Genomic DNA, 23,205 nt, shown 5'->3' with positions numbered 1-23,205 from the left:
CAGCTCCCTTTACAAGAGAGAACATCTGCATGTTTATCACTCTGAATGCACTGAATTTGAACTTTTTTACTCCAGTATATACCTCAGCGATAAAATGGCTTGTACTAAGTGGGCAGGAACTTGCCACAGAATTGATACATTGCTAAACTCCTCGCCCCTGCTAACTGTGCAGCTTCAGGGCTCTCGGTAATTTCCGCTTCGAATACCAAATGTTGTTCAGAAATAAGTACAGGAAACATTGCAGCTGCACTAGTCCAGCAGCATCGGAAGAGGAGTTACTGGTTCAGTGGCAAACCTGATACCACCAGCATTTTATTTTCCCTCCTCTGAGAATATTTCCTTTCTCTTAATAACTACAAACACTTGGAGTACTTGCTATTTATCACTTGAGTTGCATTACTTCCAACCACTGACATTGTGATTTGTGGTCTGTTAAATGTAAAAATCATAGGAACACAAAGTGCCAGTGAAGTAAAAAGGATCTTAACATTCTTTCCCCACTGATGCATAATTCATTGAAACACTGATACTTTGTCTGGCGAACCTGGAGTTTTACTATCATATAATATTTAATGGGTAACGCTGCAGGAATGGGGACATCTCCCAGTTGTTCATTCAAAAGGTTCATGGAAACAAAACCCAACATTGCCTTAAAATGTTCCTGCCCCAATTGAGTGCGCTTAAAGCAGCAGCGAGTGGGTCTTGGGAGAACTGCAACAGCTGTCTTCTCACATCTGACAGCAATAGACAATTATTCAGCTTTGCAGAGAGCTCTCAAACACCTGTGTTTTATCCTGGAGTGATACCCAGTCTTTCAGGACAGAACAACAGCTGGAAATTCAACCAAGTGCGGATTTTATAGACTGTCTCACCTTGTACAGCACACATTGGAATTTCATGTCAAAACGAGAAATGGAGGGTGTACTTTTTCCTTAATGGAAGAGGAGCGAATCGAATTAGAAGCATTGTCAACACAACTTGTATTTCTGAGAACTGAATAAATCTGGCAAATGTTGTGTGACTTATTTTAAACTGGGTTCTGTCAGTTTGTGTGTTGTGCTTACAGCAGGACATTTGGCCTTCGATAGCCAACTTGAAGAGCAAGGTGGGTGTGATACAGTTCCAAGTCACAGCACTAAGGGCAGGATTTTCCAGCAACGTTCATCCAAAACCAGAAAATTCCACCCTGAGGTTAACAGATCTTTCCATTATCCGCCCCTTGCTCACTACGATTCCCGTGGCAGGTGGAATAGGAAAAATCACTCCTAAGTGTTTTTATCGGCCTGTTTTGTGTCAGACTTATTAATGGTGCGAGAAGGGGCAGGAGGAAACGAGCACAGAAGCACAGGGAACTTTACTCTAAGCATAACCCAAGCTGTACCTGTCACATGAATGTCTCACTGATCACTAAAACTGATACAAGCACAGAATAAAAACATTGACAACAGGAACTTGTGCAAAATGATTTAATAAGATCAGCCATTTCAATCTGTTCGACACATTCAGCCAAACTGAGAATATCTTAGAAAAGAATGAAATCATTTGGTATAGTAATTCTCATCAATTCATTACATTGGGGAAGGGAGAGGGTCTGAGTACAGCAGGGGCTGTGTGTGTGTGTGTGTGTGTGTATACGCTCACTCTCCTGGTTATTTGATGGCAATGATACTCTCAGGATTTTATCTTACTATTTGAGAATAAATGCTGCCAAAGAGAGGGGAAATGTAGAGAACGGTTCTGGAAATTGGATACATTTTGAACAGACTGGGACTCAAAGGATGTCTTAAAGTGTATATCTGAAGTAATGGAGGACTTCAGTGATGCTCACGCATGAGGTTTGAGCATCTGGCTCATGCCACATGTGAGCTTTCTTGCAGTGACAAGCCAGCAGTGTCCTTGAGAACAGCAGGCCCCCGCTTACGCACAAGACCCGTTATACCTGGATGGTCGGACTGACGATTAATTGACTCATTATGTCAGTGATGGGACCATGTGCACAGCTTCCCTCTTCCTTACACCAGCTTCCTACGCTTGGACAAGTTCCCATCACCCTCGCTCGTCGCAGTGTGTTGGTCTGTGCCAGCACCAAGTGGCGACACCAGGTTCAGCATGGCATCTTTCGAGGCACGGCCAAACAGAGCCAGCAGGAAAGCCACGCCGAAGCCAGTTGCTCGCTCACCCTACAAACAAAATAAACAGGCATTAAATAATGCTTTAACACAGTCAACTACTCAACAATTGGCCAGTCACAACAGAAATTTAACACTTCTAGCTTCACGTTTTCTTTAATCAGAATTAGCCGAAAACATAAGACAGCATTGGAAATGATGTACTCCGAAATGGTGAGGAGTGCAAAGATGGGCTGAAAGGTGCAGTGGCTGGACCCTTCTTTCTTCCATCTTTCGAGTTTGGGCAGGCTCAGTGGACAAGGGCCAATAGCATTAAGCATTAACTCATTCAACATTAAACTGACAAATCTCATTCAGATGGTGTGCAAAATGGTTGCAAATCCTAAGCTTTGAATCGAGACATCTTGGGACAGTGCAGAAGGAACTTCACTCTGCATCCAATATTAAACCAGGAGTCTTTGATGTGACAGTCTCTTTACTCTACCTAACCTGCATTATTCCTGCCCTGAGTATTTGACGGCTTTACATAGTCCCCGAGTGTTAGGCGGTCCCCAAGTGTTTTATGCCAACAAAATACCTTATCATGACAAGAGATGAGGACGAGTTTCTTTTCTAATCTGTGGGATTCTCTATCGCAGAGAGCAGTGGAGGCTGGGTTGTTGAATATATTCAAGGCTGACTTAGACAGACTTTAGATATACAAGAGAGTCAAGGGTGGCACAGTGGTTAGCACTGCTGCCTCACAGTGCTAGGACCCAGGCTCAATTCCCTGCTTGGGTGACTGTCTGTGTCCAGTTTGCATGCTCTCCCCATGTCTGCATGGGCTTCCTTCAGGTCCTCCAGTTTTCTCCTACAGTCTGAAAGACGTGCTGGTTAGGTGTATTGGCCATGCTAAATTCTCCCTCAGTGAACCCGAACAGGTGCTGGAGTGTGGCGACTAGGAGATTTTCACAGTAACCTCATTACGGTGTTAATGAAAGTCTACAGGTGCCAGAATGTGGTGACTAGTGGATTTCCACAATGAAGACCTCTGATCTTTCAGAGAGGGGCGTGGGGTGCAGAATAACACAGCACTCACCATTCACCACTGAAGAGCTTTGTGTTTAGATCCTTGTAGGTCATTACCTGCTTGATCTCTATCCGCAAGTTAGCTTTGCTGATCAGATGATGCTGTTGGTTCACATCGTTGTTCATTGCAGTCAATGGTACACACTCCTAAACTTTCCCTCAATCTCTTCATGCAAAGCTTCCAATTCTTCCCTTGATCCACCAAAATGTCCACACACTTGCTGCCTGTTCCTCTATTCCTCTCTCCCTACTCACATCCAAACTTCACTACTCTCAGCCGCCAAGTGTTTCTGAAGTTGTCATGAGTACTCACTGTGTGTACAGGGGAAGCAATGTCTACGTGGACCCACACTCCAGGCCAATCAAATCCAATGTGGGCACCGATAAAGAGACCTGCACAGGAACTCTGAGCGTTGTCACGATCCTGAAACAGAAAGAGAAAATGAACTGGAAACCAAAGATGGAGTCTGTCTCTCTTCTGTTGCTGCCAGCACCACGACAGGACACCAGCACGATCCACCTCCAAATTTCTTCACATGCACACAATGTAAATTTAAGTCAATGCTGCCTCTCCCAGAGATGGTCTTCTCCAAACAAAGGGACAGATAAGAGAGGTGGGAGCAGTGCCAGCCTGGAGACGGACCCACCCATATTCCACACACCAGTTTTGACCAGAGCACTTGAGTGAAGAGGCTAGGGGCCGTGTGTGTGTGTGTGTGTGTATACGGGCATGCGCTCTCACACGCGCCGAGAGAGAGAGTGGACTGGGGGGGTGGGGTGTGTTGGGGAAGACATGGAAAAGACAAAGGGCAGTTATTCCTTTGTTGTTCCAAGCGCCCCCTTAATGAGCAGTTACAGGGAGCACTGCTGATGGTGTGGGAGCATCGGACTCAGTAGATCTGGACCACGTTTTAGAAGCTTAACTAAAGATTATGTGTAAAGAATGGAGCATTGCAATACTCAGAATAGTTCAGTCGGGAAGTGGATATGGAAAGGAAGGGCAGTCTTAAGTCACTGCTCAGGCCAGTCTAAGGTTTCAAGACCAATGGACTTGCAGAGGAAGCAAATAACCATTCTACTGAGCTCATCACTGTGGTTCTGCACTGCAGCAGACCTAGAACAGCAGCTCTCAGTCAGCAACATCCCAGTTGGTTCAATTTTGCAGTGTTGTTTATATATTTTTCATGTGCACAAACACCCCTATCAAAATGTCGTTCCTTTAAATGTCTGTCATGGCTCAGTGGTAGCACTCTCGTCAAAAGATTTTGGCTTGAGATCATAATCCAGGCTGACCCTTGAGCCCAGTACTGGAGGAGTGCTGCACTGGCATAGGTTTCAGCTGGGTTGTTAAACTGAGGCCTCGGTGGATGTAAAACAACCCAGTGGTTAGCACTGCTGTCTCATAGCATCAGGGACCTGTGTTCGATTCCCGGCTTGGGTCACTGTCTGTGTGGAGTTTGAACTTTCTCCCCATGCCTGCGAGGGTTTCCTCCGGGTGCTCTGGTTTCCTCCCACAGTCTGAAAGACGTGCTAGCATTGGCCATGCTAAAATCTCCCTCAGTGTACCTGAACAGGCGCTGGAGTGTGACGACGAGGGGATTTTCCACAGTAACTTCATTGCAGTGTTAATGTAAACCTACGTGTGACTAATAAATAAATAAACTTTAAACCCATGGCACTATTTCAGAAGAGGAGGAACATTCTCCCGAGTGTCCTAGCGAATGTTTTTCCCTCAATCAACATTAAAAACAGGCTTAGAATCATAGAATCTTACAGTGCAGAAGGAGGCCAATCAGCCTTTCGAGTCTGCACCGACCACAATCCCACCTAGGCCCTATCCTCATAATCCCATGCATTTACACTAGCTAGCCCCCCCTGACACTAAGGGCAATTTAGCATGGCCAATCCACAAAACCTGCACATCTTTGGACTGTGGAAGGAAATGCAGCACCCGGAGGAAACCCATGCAGACACGGGGAGAATGCGCAAACTCCACACAAACAGTGACCCAAGCCAGGAATCAAACCCGCCTCCCTGCTGTGAGGCAGAAGTGCTAAACCCTGTGCTACCATGCTGCATTGTTTTGAGTGAAATATCATTGCCGCTTGTGGTAGTTTACACTCTTTGCATTCCCTGCATCACAACAGCGATTTATTTTTTATTCATTTGTGGGACATGTGTGTGGAGTTTGCACATTCTCCTTGTGTCTGCGTGGGTTTCCTCCGGGAGCTCCGGTTTCCTCCCACAGTCCAAAGATGTGTGGGTTAGGTTGATTGGCCAGGTTAAAAATTGCCCCTTTGGGTCCTGAGATGCGTAGGTTAGAGGGATTAGCGGGTAAATATGTGGGGATAGGGCCTGGGTGGGATTGTGGGCAGTGCAGACTAGATGGGCCGAATGGCCTCCTTCTGCACTGTAGGGTTTCTATGATTCTATGATTTCTATGGGCATTGCTGGCTGGCCAGCATTTATTGCCCATCCAAGAGCAGTTGACATTCAACCACATTGGTGTGGCTCTGGAGTCACATGTAGGCCAAACTGGGTAAGGACAGCAGATTTTCTTCCCTCAAGGACATTAGTGAACGAGATGGGTTTTTCCGACAATGGTCATCATCAGATTCTTAATTCCAGATACTTTTACTGAATTCAAATTCCATCACCTACCATGGCGGGATTCAAACCCGGATCTCCAGAACATTAGCTGAATTTCTGGATTAATAGTTTAGTGATAATACCACCACCGCCTCAAAATTACATTGGCTGTAAAGTGCTTTGGGACACTCTGAGGTTGGGAAAGGTGCTTCATAAAAACGGTTTTTTTTCAGAACTTCCCAGCATGAAACAAAATTATATCTTTGGTCCCTTCCCTCTAATATTAAAGTAAAAATGAGACAAATAAGAAACACAATCGCACTGCCTCCCACTCAGCCAGCAGAGTCCCCAAAACGGCCCATTACACACTTACAGCAACGGAGTTCTTCATATCAGCCACAGCAGAGGTGAACTCACTGAAGTGCAGTTCAGGGCAGTAGACAAGAGGATGGGCGAGGTCCCCGCTACTCCGACCAGCCTTAACACAGGCCATCTCCCACTCTTCAGTGTTGCACAGGACAGCAGCATGGTATTTCCCTGTACATATACCCTGGACAGAAAGAAGCACTTCCAATTACACCACAAGACTGCAGCACTGTCCACTATTTAATCCACCACAGGCATTGTTTCCTGAAAATAACTCTCTGAGACACACCATCTCGATGGGAGGAGCTTTTATGATTACTTCAATTAAATTGAAAAGATTGAGCAAATTGCTTTGAATTTAAAGGATTTTGTTCCTAAAAGCTTCTGTCACTTGCACACACGTCACACGGTGTAACACTACATCGGAATACAATCCTGCTTCATTGTATTTAAATAAATTGTTCTCAATAGGTCTGTGAACTTTGTGGAACAGAACTGGGTGATAACTTTGTCTCTGTGCGCATTGCCAGAGGAAACTCTCACGCCTGGTTGTGAAGACGACACTGAGACTAGGATGCTTTGATGGAGACTGTTTGGTGCTCACTTCTCCATTCTAACACAAGTGCTGCTGACTCTTTGAGAGTATAATTAACTAATCAATATTCAACACCTGTTCACCTTAGTAATGTCTCATCAGATGTAACTCTTCAAATGCAAACAATAAAAATAGAACAAAACTTACTCCAACTTGTAAATCAAAGGAAGGATTTAATAAAGAAACATTATTACTCCAAACTTGGGGCCTCACCAAGCTTCCCACAGTTCCAAACAGGTTCTTATTTATAGTGAGTCAGCTAGTCAGCTGACTATTACATAATTCTGTAATTGGTTCCATGATTTACTGGGTCAGCTGACCCTTACAGCTTGTGACCATTACATCCAATACAACGTTGTCACCGGGTTGCATTCTAACAATTAACATAAACTACGAGGTATTTAACATTCATCAACAGAACCCATTAGATTCTAACATACCTGTATGTTTTGTGGCATATATTGACTGATCCAGGTCTCAGTACGCGCGTGAGGAACAGGAACTGTTCAAGGTGAGCACGAGTGAGAGCGAGGAACATTACTGGGTCATCGGTGACTTGTCCAATGCAAGTGAGAAAGGAACACTACTCGATCATGAAGACCAGAAGGTCCCCAATATGGTCCCAGGTCAGCACTGTAAGCAAATCCCAGGTGATAAAGTGCTAAGGCCCCTTTAATTGGGGGATGGTGGATGTTCAGCCGCACACTTAAAGAGTCCAACTACTCTCCACTGTTGATACAGAATGAACAGCAGTTGTACAGGTAAGTTAGGGTGGGGAGTGTGGAGGGAATCAAGACCTTTTTCAATCTCTTTAACTTACATCCATTGCTACTGGCAGATAACTGCTGGGAACCACAAGGGATAAAGGTCTCTGGGATCCAATAGGGAAATCAGGGTCATGAAGCAAACAGACCAGTTGCTCACATCCTTATCTTCCCCCCCCCCCCCACCTTGTCAAACCTCCAGTTTGTGTATACCTGTGCTCCAGTTAGTGTGGCCATATCGAGGATGATGTCTGCTCCCAGATCTTTGGATGCATAAGCGACGCCATCCGCCAGCACCAAGCGACCTTCAGCATCAGTATTATTAATCTCAACCGTCCTGAACACAAAAGAACACAATCGGTTAGCAAAACATAGCAGGAAATGGTTCTTCAGACATATTAGAATGGTACAATTGACAAAGGGATCCAACTTAAAAAAGAGATTCTAAAATGTGTGTAACAACCATTAATCAGCAAAATATGAAGCACTCAGTCAAATTCACAGATATTTAAAGATGTTAAAGATCCCATGGCACTACTGGAACAGAAAGGAGCTCTTTCAACATTTTTCCCTCAAGCAATGTCATTATTACAAACTAACACTATTTTTCATTGTTCAATTCTAAAAGGGGTGCAGGAGCAGAGGGATTGAATCCTTAAAGAGCAGGGGGAGGCCCATTGAACCTGCAGCGACAACAATTCCACCCAGGTCCTATATCTGTAACCCCACATATTTACCCTGCTAATCTCCCTGACACTAAGGGGAAATTTAGCATGGCCAATCCATGTGATGCCCTGTTCATAAGTCATTGAAGGTGACAGGACAGGTTGAGAGCGCACTTAATAAAACAGACAATAGGAATATAGAAGCAGGAGTAAGCAGGAGTAAGCTATTCAGTCCCTCGAGCCTGCTTCACCAATTAACTAGATTATGACTGATCAAATCCCTCAACGCCATTTTCCAGCACTATCTCCTTATCTCTTCAATCATTCGTACTCAGAAATCTAGCGATGTGTTTTGAACATGCTGAATGATTGAGATTCTGTAGCTTTCTGGCGTAGGGAATTCCAAAGATTCACCACCGTCTGAGTGAAGAAATACCTCATCATCTCAGTCCTAAATGGCCTGTTATTCTTAAGACTGAATCCCCTGGTTCTAGCCTGCCCCAGCCAGGAAAAATATCTTTGCTGCATCTACCCTGTTTAGTTGCTTAAGAATTTTGTAAGTTTCAATGAGATCACCTCTCATTCTTCTAAACTCTGGAGAATATAGCCTCAGTTTCCTCAATCTCTCTATGTTAGGCATTATTAATAGGGGCACGAGTACAAAAGAAAGGAAGTTATGTTAAACTTGTACAAAACACTGGTTCGGCCTCAACTTGTATTGCGCTCAGTTCTGGGCACCGCACTTCAGGAAAGATGTGAAGGTTTTAGAGAGAGTGCAGAAAAGATTCATGAGAATGGTTCCAGGAAAGAGGAACTTCAGATACGAGAATGGATTTGAGAATTTGAGGCTGTTCTCTTTGTTGAAGAAAAGACTTGAAGAGATTTGAAAAGAACAATTCAAATTCATGATGGGTCTGGACAGATAGGTAGGGAGAAACTGTTCCCACTCATGAAAGAATCAAGAACAAGCCATAAATTTGAGAAGTTTATTGGCGAAAGGTGCAACGGAAGTACAAAGACAATGTTTTTCATGCAGTAAGTGGTTAAGATCTGAAATGTGTTGCCTAATAGCCTGGTGGAGGCAGGTTCAATCAAGACACTGCACAAGGACTTGGATTACCATCTGAAAAGGAAGAATGTGCTGGGCCATGGGGAGAGGCATTAGATGAATTGCTCATTCAGAGAGATAACACAGGGCTAAATGGTCTTCTGCTGTGCTGGAATAATTGTCTTCCTTTAGACACCACATTATAAAAAGTTTTGTCATATTAGAAGCAGTTTGGAAAGTACAATGAGCCTAAAATGAACCTTTTTCTAGTAATGTACTAAATTGCTTTCAGTAAATAAATGTTCCATTAAAAAATGCTTGAAGTAAAACAAAATCACATAATAAAACTCTGCGATCAAGCAAGTGCCCATTTTTACCACTGCAAGCGAACCCATCTGCACTACTGAGGGTTCGCATTGTATAGCCTGCACAGCCTTACTTTCCAGAGTACATCTGGTGAATATCGTCTGGTCTGGTTGCTCTGGGTCCAACAGCATTTTCAGCCAGGCAGAATACAGCATGCAAGTTGTCCTTAAAACCCTGCAACACAAAAAGGACATTACTGTGACTGCACTACTATACATGGTAAATGCATTTCTGATACACGTGGTGGCACATTCACTCCATTGAAAGCAGCACATCATGACCACCAGAGACTACCAAAGAGTTGATTGATGCTGGTGTCCTCAAAAGGAGAAAAAAAACTTGCATCAAGTTTAAGGTTTATATGGACAGTAGAAGCTTCAGAAATAATGGGCTGTATTTTCAATGGGTGCAGGACCAGAGGCGGGCAGGAATTCCCACCGCCAGTGGGGTCCTCCCTCTGAGCTGTTTTCCAACAGGTTGGGGAGTAAAACAACTACCTGCCCGCAAGCGATAGATAACCATTAAAGGGCCTTTCTTCCATGCTGTGGCAGGTCCTCTGCAGCACCCGTGAAAAGGGAGGGCCACGCAATGGGCCAGTTCTCCAGAATAATTAAAACAAAAACCCTGAAGTCAATGTTGAAAGACGGCCGCACTCACTGAGTGTTCTCCTTCTACACTGGCAGGCTGCCGTGCTGAGTGTTAGAGAGTCTCCTCTTGGTGTCAGGACTTGCCTATGGTCATTATTTGGATGGCGAGCATGCCCTCTGGTCAGTAATTGGCCATTCCTTTTATGGGCAGCCAATTTATATGTGATGAGAGTCAGGCAGGGTCCAGCTTTGATCACATCAACTGTGTCCAGGACAAAGATTCCACCCAACATGAGGCTATTGTAGCAACAGGAAAATAACAATGAACTTGAATTTTCATAAATCTCGTCAACTCCAAAGGATTTGGAATGAGTGCACCATTCAGGGTAAAATATTCAGAAAAGGGGGATGTTATAAGTATGTATATCATGGAAAAGTAGGAGATAATCAAATCATTCATTTGGTGGGGAAAAGACTGTAGAACAAAATGTTGATTATACATAAGACAATCTGAATTATCAGTAGGAATATGCTCTAGATTTGCTACTGCGAGAGACATCTGGGGCATCTTGAGAAGGACAACAGTTCACTCTACAGCGAGAAGGGAAGCATATTTAACCAAAGGAAAAGTTATTTTATTGGGCAGCTTGAGTCAACCTAATGCATATTGAGAAAAGCCAAGTGATTTAGGATTGGAGCTGGTACACATTATGCATAATTGTATCATGATGCAGCGCATTAGAGAAGCCACAAAAGGTAGCAAATGCCCATTTTGAGTTAGTAGACAACTTGTAGGAAATGTCAGTTGTAGAGCACTGGGGGGCAGAAGCACATAATTATTAAGTTCAACATGGTCTGAAATTTTGAAGCACCAAGAACTAGGAGCCTGGAATATAACCTATAAAAAGCTAACTTCAATGAAATTAGAGAACAAATTAAGCCAAATGACTAAGGGAGGTTACTGTTCAGGAACAGTTCTGCAGAAAAGAAACATAACATTGAATATGTAAGATAAAAGCAGGTCTAAAAATATCAAGGTCACTCCAAGCAAGTGTGATCTTTAAATGAATTATAAAAAGAATCAAGACAAATTCTACACAGATAGGGTTCACTAGGATGAGTGGAAGAAAGTGCTGAAATATGTTAAAAGGATGATCAGAATCAAAAAGATAAAAAAAGAGACATAAGGAAAAGCATAGTCACACTTATGCAACACAACAGTAGGAGTGCAGTCAGTGGTAGTTACCATGGGTTCAATCAAGACACTGCACAGGGACTTGGATTACCATCTGAAAAGGAAGAATGTGCAGGGCCATGGGGAGAAGGCAGGGGAGTGTTTGCACTCAAATTAGATGCTCAATGGCTATTGCCTGGAAGTTTTCATAAGGGAAGAAATGAGCAATATGTCCTGATGTAGCACAATATCTTCTGGGGAAGGTGGGACCTGTACAAACAGGTCGGGTTGCACCTGAACCAGGGGGCACCAATATCCTGGGAGGGAAATTTGCTACAACTCTTGGGGGGGGGTTTAAACTAATTTGTCAGGGGGATGGGAAAAGGAGCTGTAGCCCAGAAGTCAGTGTTGAGTGTCGTAAGGTACTGAGGAAGATATCAAGGTCGCAGGAGTGTACCAGCAGACAGGAAGGTGGGTTGAAGTGTGCCTACTTCAATGCAAGGAGCATCCGAAATAAGGTAGGTGAACTTGGAGCGTGGATTGGTACTTGGGACTACGATGTTGTGGCCATTACGGAGACATGGTTAGAACAGGGACAGGAATGGTTGTTGGAAGTTCCGGGGTATAGATGTTTCAGTAAGAGTAGGGAAGGTGGTAAAAGAGGTGGTGGAGTAGCATTGTTAATCAAGGATAGTTTAACGGCTGCAGAAGGGCAGTTCGAAGGGGATCTGCCTACTGAAGTATTATGGGCTGAAGTTAGAAATAGGAAAGGAGCGGTCACGTTGTTAGGAGTTGTCTATAGGCCCCCAAATAGTAATAGGGAAGTGGAGGAAGAAATTGCAAAGCAGATTATGGATAGGTGTGGAGGTCACAGGGTAGTTGTCATGGTGACTTTAACTTTCCAAATATTGATTGGAACCTTTATAGGTCGAATAGTTCGGATGGGGCAGTTTTTGTACAGTATGTGCAGGAGGGTTTCCTGACACAATATGTGGATAGGCCGACAAGAGGTGGGGCCACATTGGATTTGGTACTGGGAAATGAACCGGGCCAAGGGTTAGATTTGGTTGTGGGAGAGCACTTTGGAGATAGCGACCACAATTCGGTGTCTTTCGTTATTGCAATAGAATCATAGAAACCCTACAGTGCAGAAGGAGGCCATTCGGCCCATCGAGTCTGCACCGACCACAATCCCACCCAGGCCCTACCCCCAATGGAGAGGGATAGGGCCATACGGCAGGGCAAGGTTTATAATTGGGGGAGGGGTAATTATGATGCGATTAGGCAAGAATTAGGGAGCATAAGATGGGCACAGAAACTGTCAGGGAAAGGCACAAATGAAAAGTGGAGCTTGTTCAAGGAACAAATACTGCGTGTCCTTGATAGGTATGTCCCTGTCAGGCAGGGAGGAAATGGCCGAGTGAGGGAACCATGGTTCACAAAAGAGGTTGAATGTCTTGTCAAGAGGAAGAAGGAAGTGTATGTAAGGATGAGAAAACAAGGTTCAGTTGGGTCCATTGAGGGTTACAAGTTAGCAAGGAATGAACTGAAAAAAGGGCTTAGGAGAGCTAGAGGGGGCATGAGAAGTCCTTGGTGGGTCGAATCAAGGAAAACCCCAAGACTTTTTGCTCTTATGTGAGGAATAAAAGAATGACGAGGGTACGGTTAGGGCCGGTCAAGGACAATAGTGGGAACTTGTGCATGGAGTCAGAAGAGATAGGAGAGGCGATGAATGAATACTTCAGTGTTCACCAAGGAGAGGGGCCATGTTTTTGAGGATGAGAGTGTGATACAGGCTGATAGGCTGGAGGAGGCAGATGTTCTGAGGGAAGATGTATTAGCAATTTTGAAAAACCTGAAGGTCGATAAGTCCCCTGGGCCAGATGAGATATATCCTAGGATTCTTTGGGAGGCAAAGGATGAGATTGCAGAGCCTTTGGCTTTGATCTTTGGGTCCTCACTGTCCACGGGGATAGTAGGCAGAGGACTGGAGAGTGGAGAATGTTGTTCCTCTGTTCAAGAAAGGAAATAGGAATGGCCCTGGTAATTATAGGTCGGTTAGTCTTACTTCTGTGGTCGGTAAGCTAATGGAAAAGGTCCTGAGGGATAGGATTCACGACCATTTAGAAAGATGCAGCTTAATCCGGGATAGTCAACACGGATTCGTGAAGGGTAAGTCTTGCCTCTCAAATTTGATTGAATTTTTTGAGGAGGTAACTAAGTGTGTCGATGAAGGTAGAGCAGTTGATGTAATATACATGGATTTTAAGAAGACGTTTGATAAGGTCCCCCATGGTCGGCTCATGAAGAAAGTAAGGAGGTGTGGGATAGAGAGAAACTTGGCTCATTGGATAAGTAACTGGCTATCTCATAGAAGGTGGTGGTGGATGGAAAATTTTCAGACTGGAGACCAGTGACCAGTGGTGTACCACAAGGATCAGTGCTGGGTCCTCTGCTATTTGTGATTTTTATAAATGACTTGGAGGAGGGGGCTGAAGGGTGGATCAGTAAATTTGCGGATGACACCAAGATTGGTGGAGTAGTGGATGAGGTGGAGGGCTGTTGTAGGCTGCAAAGAGACATTCATAGAAATCATAGAAACCCTACAGTACAGAAAGAGGCCATTCGGCCCATCGAGTCTGCACCGACCACAATCCCACCCAGGCCCTACCCCCATATCCCTACATATTTTACCCACTAATCCCTCTAACCTACGCATCTCAGGACACTAAGGGGCAATTTTAGCATGGCCAATCAACCTAACCCGCACATCTTTGGACTGTGGGAGGAAACCGGAACACCCGGAGGAAACCCACGCAGACACGAGAAGAATGTGCAAACTCCACACAGACAGTGACTCAAGCCGGGAATCGATTGATAGGATGCAGAGCTAGGCCGAAAAATGGCAGATGGAGTTTAACCCTGATAAGGGTTAAGTGCGAGGTGATTCATTTTGGTAGGACAAATTTGAATGCGGATTACAGGGTCAAAGGTAGGGTTCTGAGGAACGTGGAGGAACAGAGATCTTGGGGTTCATATCCACAGATCTCTGAAGGCTGCCACTCAAGTGGATAGAGCCGTGAAGAAGGCCTAGAGTGTGTTAGCGTTTATTCAGTAAGAGGTTTAACAACACCAGGTTAAAGTCCAACAGGTTTATTTGGTAGCAAAAGCCACACAAGCTCCCGGAGCTGCAAGCCCCTTCTTCAGCCTCCACTCACCTGAAGAAGGGGCTTGCAGCTCCGAAAGCTTGTGTGGCTTTTGCTACCAAATAAACCTGTTGGACTTTAACCTGTTGTTAAACTTCTTACTGTGTTTACCCCAGTCCAACGCCGGCATCTCCACATCTTAGCGTTTATTAACAGGGGGTTTGAGTTTAAGAACCGTGGGGTTATGCTGCAACTGTATAGGACCTTGGTGAGACCACATTTGGAATAATGTGTGCAGTTCTGGTCACCTCACTATAAGAAGGATGTGGAAGCACTGGAAAGAGTGCAAAGGAGATTTACCAGGATGCTGCCTGGTTTGGAGGGTAGGTCTTATGAGGAAAGGTTGAGGCTTTTTCTCTTTAGAGCGGAGGAGGTTGAGAGGCGACTTAATAGATGTTTATAAGATGATGAGGGGGATAGATAGAGTGGACGTTCAGAGACTATTTCCTCGGGTGGATGTAGCTGTTACTAGGGGGCATAACTATAAAGTTCGTGGTGGAAGATATAGGAGGGATGTACGAGGTAGGTTCTTTACCCAGAGAGTGGTTGGGGTGTGGAATGGACTGCCTGCTGTGATAGTGGAGTCAGACACTTTAGGAACTTTCAAGCAGTTATTGGATAGGCACATGGAGCACACTAGAATGATAGGGAGTGGGATAGCTTGATCTTGGTTTCGGAAAAGGTTCGGCACAACATCGTGGGCCGAAGGGCCTGTACTGTGCTGTACTGATCTATGTTCTATAATATATAGCTCCTATAAATATGTTTCAATCTTCAACTGAACAAACAGTTCAGAAGCTATAAATCCCAGAAATAGATAGCATTTATCTCAGTATATCAAGAAAACAGAGAAGATATTTGCAAAAGTTCCATATGAAAGGTTGTTACATTCAAGTCTTTGGAAATTCAGGATAAAGATTGCATATGGGCAAGAAATGAGTTTAAGGATATAAAACACTGCATAGTTATGACAAGAGTTACTTAAAAATGGAGATAGTATTGAATGAGTTGACCCAGGGTTTGGTCGAACCAGAGAATCCTTACAGTGCAGAAAAAGCCCAATTGGCCCATCGAGCCTGCACCAACAACAATCCCACCCAGACCCTATCCCCATAATCCCTGCTAATCTCCCTGACACTAAGGAGCAATTTAGCATGGCCAATCCACCTAACCTGCACATCTTTGGACTGTGGGAGGAAACCGTAACATCTGGAGGAAACCCACGCAGATGCAGGGAGAATGGGCAAACTCCACAGGGCCAGAATTGAACCCGGATCCCTGGCGCTGTGAGGCAGCAGTGCTAACCACATGCTGCCATGTTCAGACCATTACTGTTTCTCAATGACTCGCACTCAAATGAACATATGTACATAAACACTGGGCGAAGTAGGCCATTCAGCTCCTTCTGCTTCATATTAAACTGTGCATTGTAGCACAATCTAAGGGGGAGTTCAGACATTATGAGTTGCAGGGAACATTTAAGTGGCCATTACAGTGGCAGGCAAAATTCAGTCCAGACAAATCTGAAGAACTACAGGTAGTGCTTTGGGAAACAAGCAACTCACATAGACCACAATGCTGCGGAAATAGACAAGGACAAAGTTAACAAAGGCTGAGTTAGGAGTCTTAGCGGACTTGACGCTCAACCTGCCCAATCAATGTAATCAACAATCAAAACAGCAGAATTAAAGTCTGACAAAGTATTATCAAAACTGTACAGTGTCCTGATCAGACTGAACCTGGAGAAAATGCACTGAGACATGCAAGTGTTGCAGACTGTGCAGAGGAGAGCCACAAGGCTGATGTCTATTGTTGGGTCTAGTTTAGGACGAAAAATGGGAGAACCTTGGAGATTTCAATCTTGACCAAGGGATGATCTTGCGGAGATTTAAAAGACTGCAAATGACAATGAAGCAGAAAAAATAATTTTCATTAACTTGTGTTAGTGGGTGGCATGGACTGGCCCAGGGATGAGTTTGATTCCCGGCTCGGGTCACTGTCTGTGTGGAGTCTGCACATTCTCCCCGTGTCTGCATGGGTTTCCTCCGGGTGCTCCGGTTTCCTCCCATGGTCTGGTTAGGAGCATTGGCCATGCTAAATTCTCCTTCAATGAACCCGAATAGGTGCCAGGGTGTGGCGATTAGGGTATTTTCACAGTAACTTCATTGCAGTGTTAATGTAAGCCTACTTGTGACACAAATAAATAAATTTCAAACTGAAGTTCACAAGTTCAAACTTGTAAAAGGAAAATTAGGAATCAGGAAGTTTCACTTCACACAGTCTTCAGCTTGGAATGGACTATAGGAAAGCAGGGAAAACCTTGGAGTAATTAGGAGCCAATTGCATGCCCCATTCTGGATGGATGGACTCTGGTGGGATGAATGGCCACCTTCATGTGCAACTATCCTCTGATTGTACTGAGGAATCTTTTTGGTTCAGCACCACCTGTGAACCAGTTAGTGAAATGACAGAAACACCCATAGGACTACAGGAGCAAAACAGAGGAATGACAGCTCAGGGTGTTGGTAGGGAGGAGGGAATAATGCTCAGTGCAGCCATGCTCCACAAAACATCAGCATGGGGTGAAGTTGCAACAGTATACACAAGTTAGATACTGAGGAGAACATTAACCAGGCCAGAGTGATTTCTTGAACTATATTAATTGCAAAATCAGAGAGTCAGATAAGCAGTGAACGGCAATAAAAAAAAAACAGCCGAAGCAAGTATTTTGCAATTGCCATGCATCACTAAAATGAAACAGCAGGTTAACTTTTTTAAGTCGAAAATGTCTTTTGAATTTGCGCGTTTGTTACTTGCTACAATTGATTTTGCCTTTGAGGTTTGAGAGGAATTTCCCTGATATTTTCCCCAAACTTTTGTGCAAAGATCCAAACTAATCCTGGAGAGCAGCAAATTAAGGCTCTCTCTTCAACGAGTGTCATTCTACTTTCTTTCAGCGTCAGGGACAAGGCTGATCACTGGCGCATAAGTATAGGCTGTTTCAGGCTGCGGCAGTGTAAAGTAAAACTGCTTTGCACTGACACTGCAGCTCGAGTGCAAATGTAACCCTGCTGTCCTGCTCCAGAATACAGGCCAACGGGCCATTGTTCTGAGATGTGGAATGCTGCCAGCAGCTGTGTTGTAAGAACAGTTCTCCTTTCTGTGGAACAGGAACTTTGTGACACTAATAAATAAATTTGTGCTAATGTGGCAGACCTGCACCCTGTAAAGTCCAGAGGGTACCTCAACAGGAACAGATATCAGGAACACTATCAGCTTCTGAACCAATCTTCCCTTTAGCAGAACACAAAACACAGCAAAAATAATAAGCTCTGCAGCACTCACTTGTTTCACAGCAGCCTTGAAAGCCCCAAGAATAGCAGCTGCTCCTCCACAATCTCTCTTCATTCCTGGCATGGTGGTCTGCAAAAGAATACAGAATACAAATCTCAAGTTTATGGACAAGAAAGCTGGTAGTGTGTACATTTAAAATGGGAACCACCTATGTAAACATGTTGCCTCCTCACCATTCAATGGGTGTTGAAGATAGGTGCAGATAAATAGTTGCAACACAGAAACAGATCATCCGACCCAGTCAGTCCATTTTGGCATTTAACCACCATGAGGAAATATGGTCCTTATTACATTTAACCACCCTGCTCCCCAGATCTCTTAGCCAATTGGTTTTGTCACCCGATTTATTCTAATCTTATCGAAAGATGTAAAATCCTGAGGGGACTTAGCAGGGTAGATACTGAAAAGATGTTACGCTTATGGGAAAGACGAGAACCAGGAGACAGTTTGAAAATTAGGGATCTTCCATTTAAAACAGAGGAGGAGGAGAATTTTTTTTTCTGAGGGTTGTTAGTTTGTGGAATTCTCCTCCTTGGAGAGCAGTGGAGGCTGGATCATTGAATCTCTTTAAGTTCGATTTGTTCTTGAATTACTAAAGATTAGCATATAGGTACAGTAAGCAATTAAGAAGGCAAACTGTATGTCGGCCTTTATTACAAGAGGATTTGAGTATAGGAATAAAGATATCTGGCTGCAATTATATACAGCCTTGTTGAGATCACACCGGGAGTATTGTGCACAGATTTGGTTTCCAGGAAAGATATCCTGGGCCATACAGGGATTGCAACAACGGCTCACTAAATTCATTCCTGAGCTGGAGAGATTACTGGGCCTATTTTTCTGGAGTTTAGAAAAATGACAGATAACCTCATTTAAACATACAAAATTCTTAGAGGGCCTGACAGGATAGATGCAGGAAGGATGTTTTCCCTGGCTTTTGATTTGATTTGATTCGTATACAGTGAAAAGTATTATTTCTTGTATGCTATCCAGACAAAGCACACCATTCATAGAGAAGGAAAGGAGAGAGTGCAGAATGTAGTGTTACAGTCATAGCTAGGGTGTAGACAAAGATCAACTGAGTGCAAGGTAGGTCCATTCAAAAGTCTAATGGCAGCAGGGAAGAGGCTGTTCTTGAGTCGGTTGGTACTTGACCTCAGACTTTTGCATCTTTTCGTGAGTCTAGAACCAGGGGACACAGTCTCAGAGAGTAACAGGGAGGTCACTTAAGACTGAGATGAGGAGGAATTTCTTCACTCAGAGTAGTGAATCTTTAGAATTCCCCGACCCAGGGCCAGTGGAGGATCAGTCATTGAGAATGTTCAAGACTGAAATCGATAAATTTCTACAAGGGATAAGGAGGTGGCGAAGGAAAATGATGTTGAAGTAGAAGCTCAGGATGGTCTCACTGAATGGGCTCGAAGGGTTGAATGGCCTACTCCTGCTCTTATGAGTTAGATTGACTTGTCAGTCAAGAATCTAAGCGTATAAGTATAGGCCGCAAACAGATCAGCCGTGATTTTATCAAATGGTGGAATAGCATCGTGGGGCTTACACCAGCTTCTACTTCATTTGTTTGTTTTTATGTTAAATTTGACATATTTTCTGCCTCAACCACTAATGCCAGGAGTAAATTCCTCAGTCTCAAACAAGATTGCAGAAATATTTAGCAGTATTTCAGTGTGACAAATTTACATAGGCAGTTTACATAGTTTCTATTATAAATGGAAATATAGAAATTTACAATTGAAATGTAAACGTGAAGATGCGTGGAGCAGTTTTAAATAGGGGCTAATCCAATGAACCTCTGCCCTGTAACACCCCCTAACCTGAAGGCGATATTGAATCTCGACACCCCACGGCTACGAAATCGACAAGTATTTTCTATCGTACGCAGGGTAATGACAGAACAAATCTGAAGCCTCTTGTGTGTTTTATTAGGCAAGAACTTTGTCCTGATTTACAACTAAAGTCTATTTCACTTTAGCCAACCAGAGGTACAGTTACAAAAAGCCGAGGCATAAGCTGCTTTTAAACTTCTTCTTAACTGCAATAAATGAGTTGTCATCTCTTACCTACAAAACTAAATAATATTTTCATGGCAGCAAACTCCCATCTTGGGAATGATGAATGGGAGACAGACAGTAATGAGAGTCCTACTGTGCACAAACATTGAGTGCAGCACTGAGCCCAGGCTGGTTAGTGTCTACAGCTGTAACAGCAGCAGGAAAAGGAGAATTAGATGGATGTGGGGAATGGAAACAGCTGCATTACCTCACCTGGGAAATGATTTTGAGGGCAGTTAACAAATGCTGCTAACTATTTCTACAATCTAGAACCAGTGCTAAGAGTTGATGTACATTTTGTATTCAAAGTGTACAAATTCAAAGTCTGTCTGTGCAAAGCCCCTTTGCACAACACTAAAAATAAACGTGGAAGAGCAGCACCTAACACCAGCCAATCATGAGGGAACCATAATCAGGCCATTGCTGTGCAATGGCTGTTAAATGATGATCTTCTCAATAGAAAATTACTCGGAGGAAACAACTATTGATTTACCAGGCTGGCTCTCAGGATTGGCACAGTAAGAAATCTCACAACACCAGGTTAAAGTCCAACAGGTTTATTTGGTAGCAAAATCCACTACCTTTCGGAGCACTGCCCCTTCATCAGGTGAGAGGTGAAACTCACCTGACGAAGGGGCAGCGCTCCGAAAGGTAGTGGATTTTTCTACCAAATAAACCTGTTGGACTTTAACCTGGTATTGTGAGATTTCTTACTGTGTTTACCCCAGTCCAACGCCAGCATCTCCACATCTCCGGATTGGAACAGACCCACTTTTGCTGCAGCTGGATGTGAATTTCAGCATGGAAGTACCAAGCCAGATGAGTGAGAGACAATGATATGAGAAATGGTGAGCAGCTGTATCATGCATCTCAAAGGTTAGAGTGGGAAGCACCAGTCCCCAGCAGGAGTGGAAATAGTTAAGAGCTTCAATTTTCTAAGTGTCCAGATCATCAACAACCTGTCCTGGTCCCTCCATGCCAAAATAATGCCTCTACTTTCTAAGGAGGCTATGGAAATTTGGCGTGTCTGCTACGACTCTCACCAACTTTTACAGATACACCACAGAAAGCATCCTTTCTGGTTGTATCACATCTTGGTATGGCTCTTGCTCTGTCCAAGACCGTAAGAAACTACAGAGGGTTGTGAACGAAGCCCAGTCCATCATGCAACCAGCCTTCCATCCACTGACTCTGTCTACACTTCCCACTGCCTTGGAAAAGCAGCAGCATAATCAAGGACCCCACGCAACCAAAACATACTCTCTTCACCTTTGGGAAAAAGTTACAAAAGTCTGAGATCACATACCAACCGACTCAAGAACAGCTTCTTCCCTGTTGCCATCCATTTGAATGGACCTATCTCATATTAAGTTGATCTTTTTCTACACCCAAGCAATGACTGTAACACTACATTTTGCACCCTCTGCTTTCTTTCCCTATGAACGGTATGCTTTGTCTGTATAGCGTGCAAGTAACAATACTTTTCACTGTAATACATATGACAATCATAAATCAAATCAAAAGGACAATGGTCTTCTCAGGACCATCAGAGCAACTTTCCAGTTAAACTCAAACCAAGGCGGCACGGTAGCACAGTGGTTAGCACTGCTGCTTCACAGCTCCAGGGTCCTGGGTTCGATTCCCGGCTTGGGTCACTGTCTGTGTGGAGTTTGCACATTCTCCTCGTGTCTGCGTGGGTTTCCTCCGGGTGCTCTGGTTTCTTCCCACAGTCCAAAGATGCGCGGGTTAGGTTGATTGGCCAGGTTAAAAATTGTCCCCGAGATGCGTAGTTAAAGGGATTAGCGGGTAAATATGTGGGGGTAGGGCCTGGGTGGGATTGTGGTCGGTGCAGACTCGATGGGCCGAATGGCCTCCTTCTGCACTGTAGGGTTTCTATGATTCTATGAATTCCTCTATTCCCAACCTCTCAAATTTCATCATTCTAAAACACACTGTGATACTTTTGAACTATAATGTTTGAAATGATACTTGAAACTTGTACATCTGATGTGCTAAGTGTAATTTTACAAGATGCAAATTTTAAAGTTTTTAGGTGAGATTCTGGCTTGGAGGCGTTCAGTCATAATCCAACAGATGGTAGCTTCGCACCATTGGCTCCTCAGCCAAGCACATACACCAAATGTCTAAACCTGTGGTTCCTCTCGTACTGAGCAGGATTACTATTGTAACAACAATTTTTATCATCAGTAGGGTAAAACTAACCTGTCTCACGACGGTCTAATCCCAGCTCACATTCCTTTTTTGTGAGCTCAATAACTATAACTTAGAGAAGAGAAGGCTGAGAGGGGAAACCTGATCGAGTTGTACACAATTATAAGGGATATAGAAAGACTAGATCGGAATAAACTTTTTCTCTCAGTAGCTGAGTCGATGGGTCAATAACCAGTGGACACAGACTTAAGGCAAGGAGCAGGAGGTATGAGGGGGATTTGAGGAAAACCTTTTTCACCCAGAGGTAGTGGAATTCTGGAGCTCACTGTCTGAAAGGGTGGTAGAGGCAGAACACTCAACATTTAAGAAGCATTTAGATGAGCACTTGAAATGCCATAGCATACAAAGCTACAGAGCAAGTGCTGGAAAATGGGATTAGAACAGATAGGTGTTTGTGGGCCAGCACAAACGCGTTGGGCCGAAGAGCCATCCTTCTGTGCTGTAAAATTTTAAAAGTAAGACACTTAGTGATAAGAATCGACCAGGTATATTGAGTAATCTAGGCATCCAACAGCCTGAGTCTCTGGGAAGCCTGAGCTTGTAGGTTACTAGGGTGGCACAGTGGTTAGCACTGCTGCCTCACAGTGCCAGGGACAGGGATTCAATTCCGGGCTTGGGTGACTGCCTGTGTGGAGTTTGCACGTTCTCACTGTGTCTACATGGGTTTCCTCCAGTTTCCCCCACAGTGCAAAGATGTGCAGGTTAGGTAGATTGGCCATGCTAAATTGCCCCTTAGTGCTCCAAGATGTGTAGGTTAGGTGGATTTGCCATGGTAAGTGTGTGGGGTTACAGGAATGGATCAGGGGAGAGGGCCTGGTTAAGATACTCTGTCAAAGAGTCAGAGCAGACTCAATGGGCCGAATGGCCTCCTTCTGCACTGGAGGGATTCCCCACCCTCACTGACCCCCAAGCCTGAGCATTTATTCAGGGTTGGGGGGGTCAGTGAGCCTGTCAGCGAAAAAGATGCCCAATTGTAGCAACTAATTCATTAACAAA

The 23,205-nt window shown here is 44.1% G+C and overlaps 1 protein-coding gene across 1 annotated transcript in view; it reads right to left on the bottom strand.

The window, feature by feature from the left end:
• Positions 1 to 1,450: 1,450 nt before the first annotated feature.
• The window catches only part of npepl1 (aminopeptidase like 1), a 36,770-nt gene continuing 15,015 nt past the window's right edge, over positions 1,451 to 23,205 (bottom strand). The window contains exons 7-12 of the mRNA XM_078236298.1: positions 17,903 to 17,980; positions 9,664 to 9,764; positions 7,725 to 7,848; positions 6,160 to 6,336; positions 3,511 to 3,621; positions 1,451 to 2,180 (exon numbers count right to left, since the gene is read on the bottom strand). Coding sequence (XP_078092424.1) covers positions 2,013 to 2,180; positions 3,511 to 3,621; positions 6,160 to 6,336; positions 7,725 to 7,848; positions 9,664 to 9,764; positions 17,903 to 17,980 — 759 coding nt within the window. The 3' untranslated portion in view covers positions 1,451 to 2,012. The remainder of the gene's footprint in view (positions 2,181 to 3,510; positions 3,622 to 6,159; positions 6,337 to 7,724; positions 7,849 to 9,663; positions 9,765 to 17,902; positions 17,981 to 23,205) is intronic.

This window comes from Mustelus asterias, chromosome 20 (genome assembly GCF_964213995.1).
Source record: "Mustelus asterias chromosome 20, sMusAst1.hap1.1, whole genome shotgun sequence".
Lineage (NCBI taxonomy): Eukaryota > Metazoa > Chordata > Chondrichthyes > Carcharhiniformes > Triakidae > Mustelus > Mustelus asterias.
The sequence above is the reverse complement of the archived record's forward strand: the minus strand, read 5'-3'. Positions and strand labels throughout refer to the sequence as shown.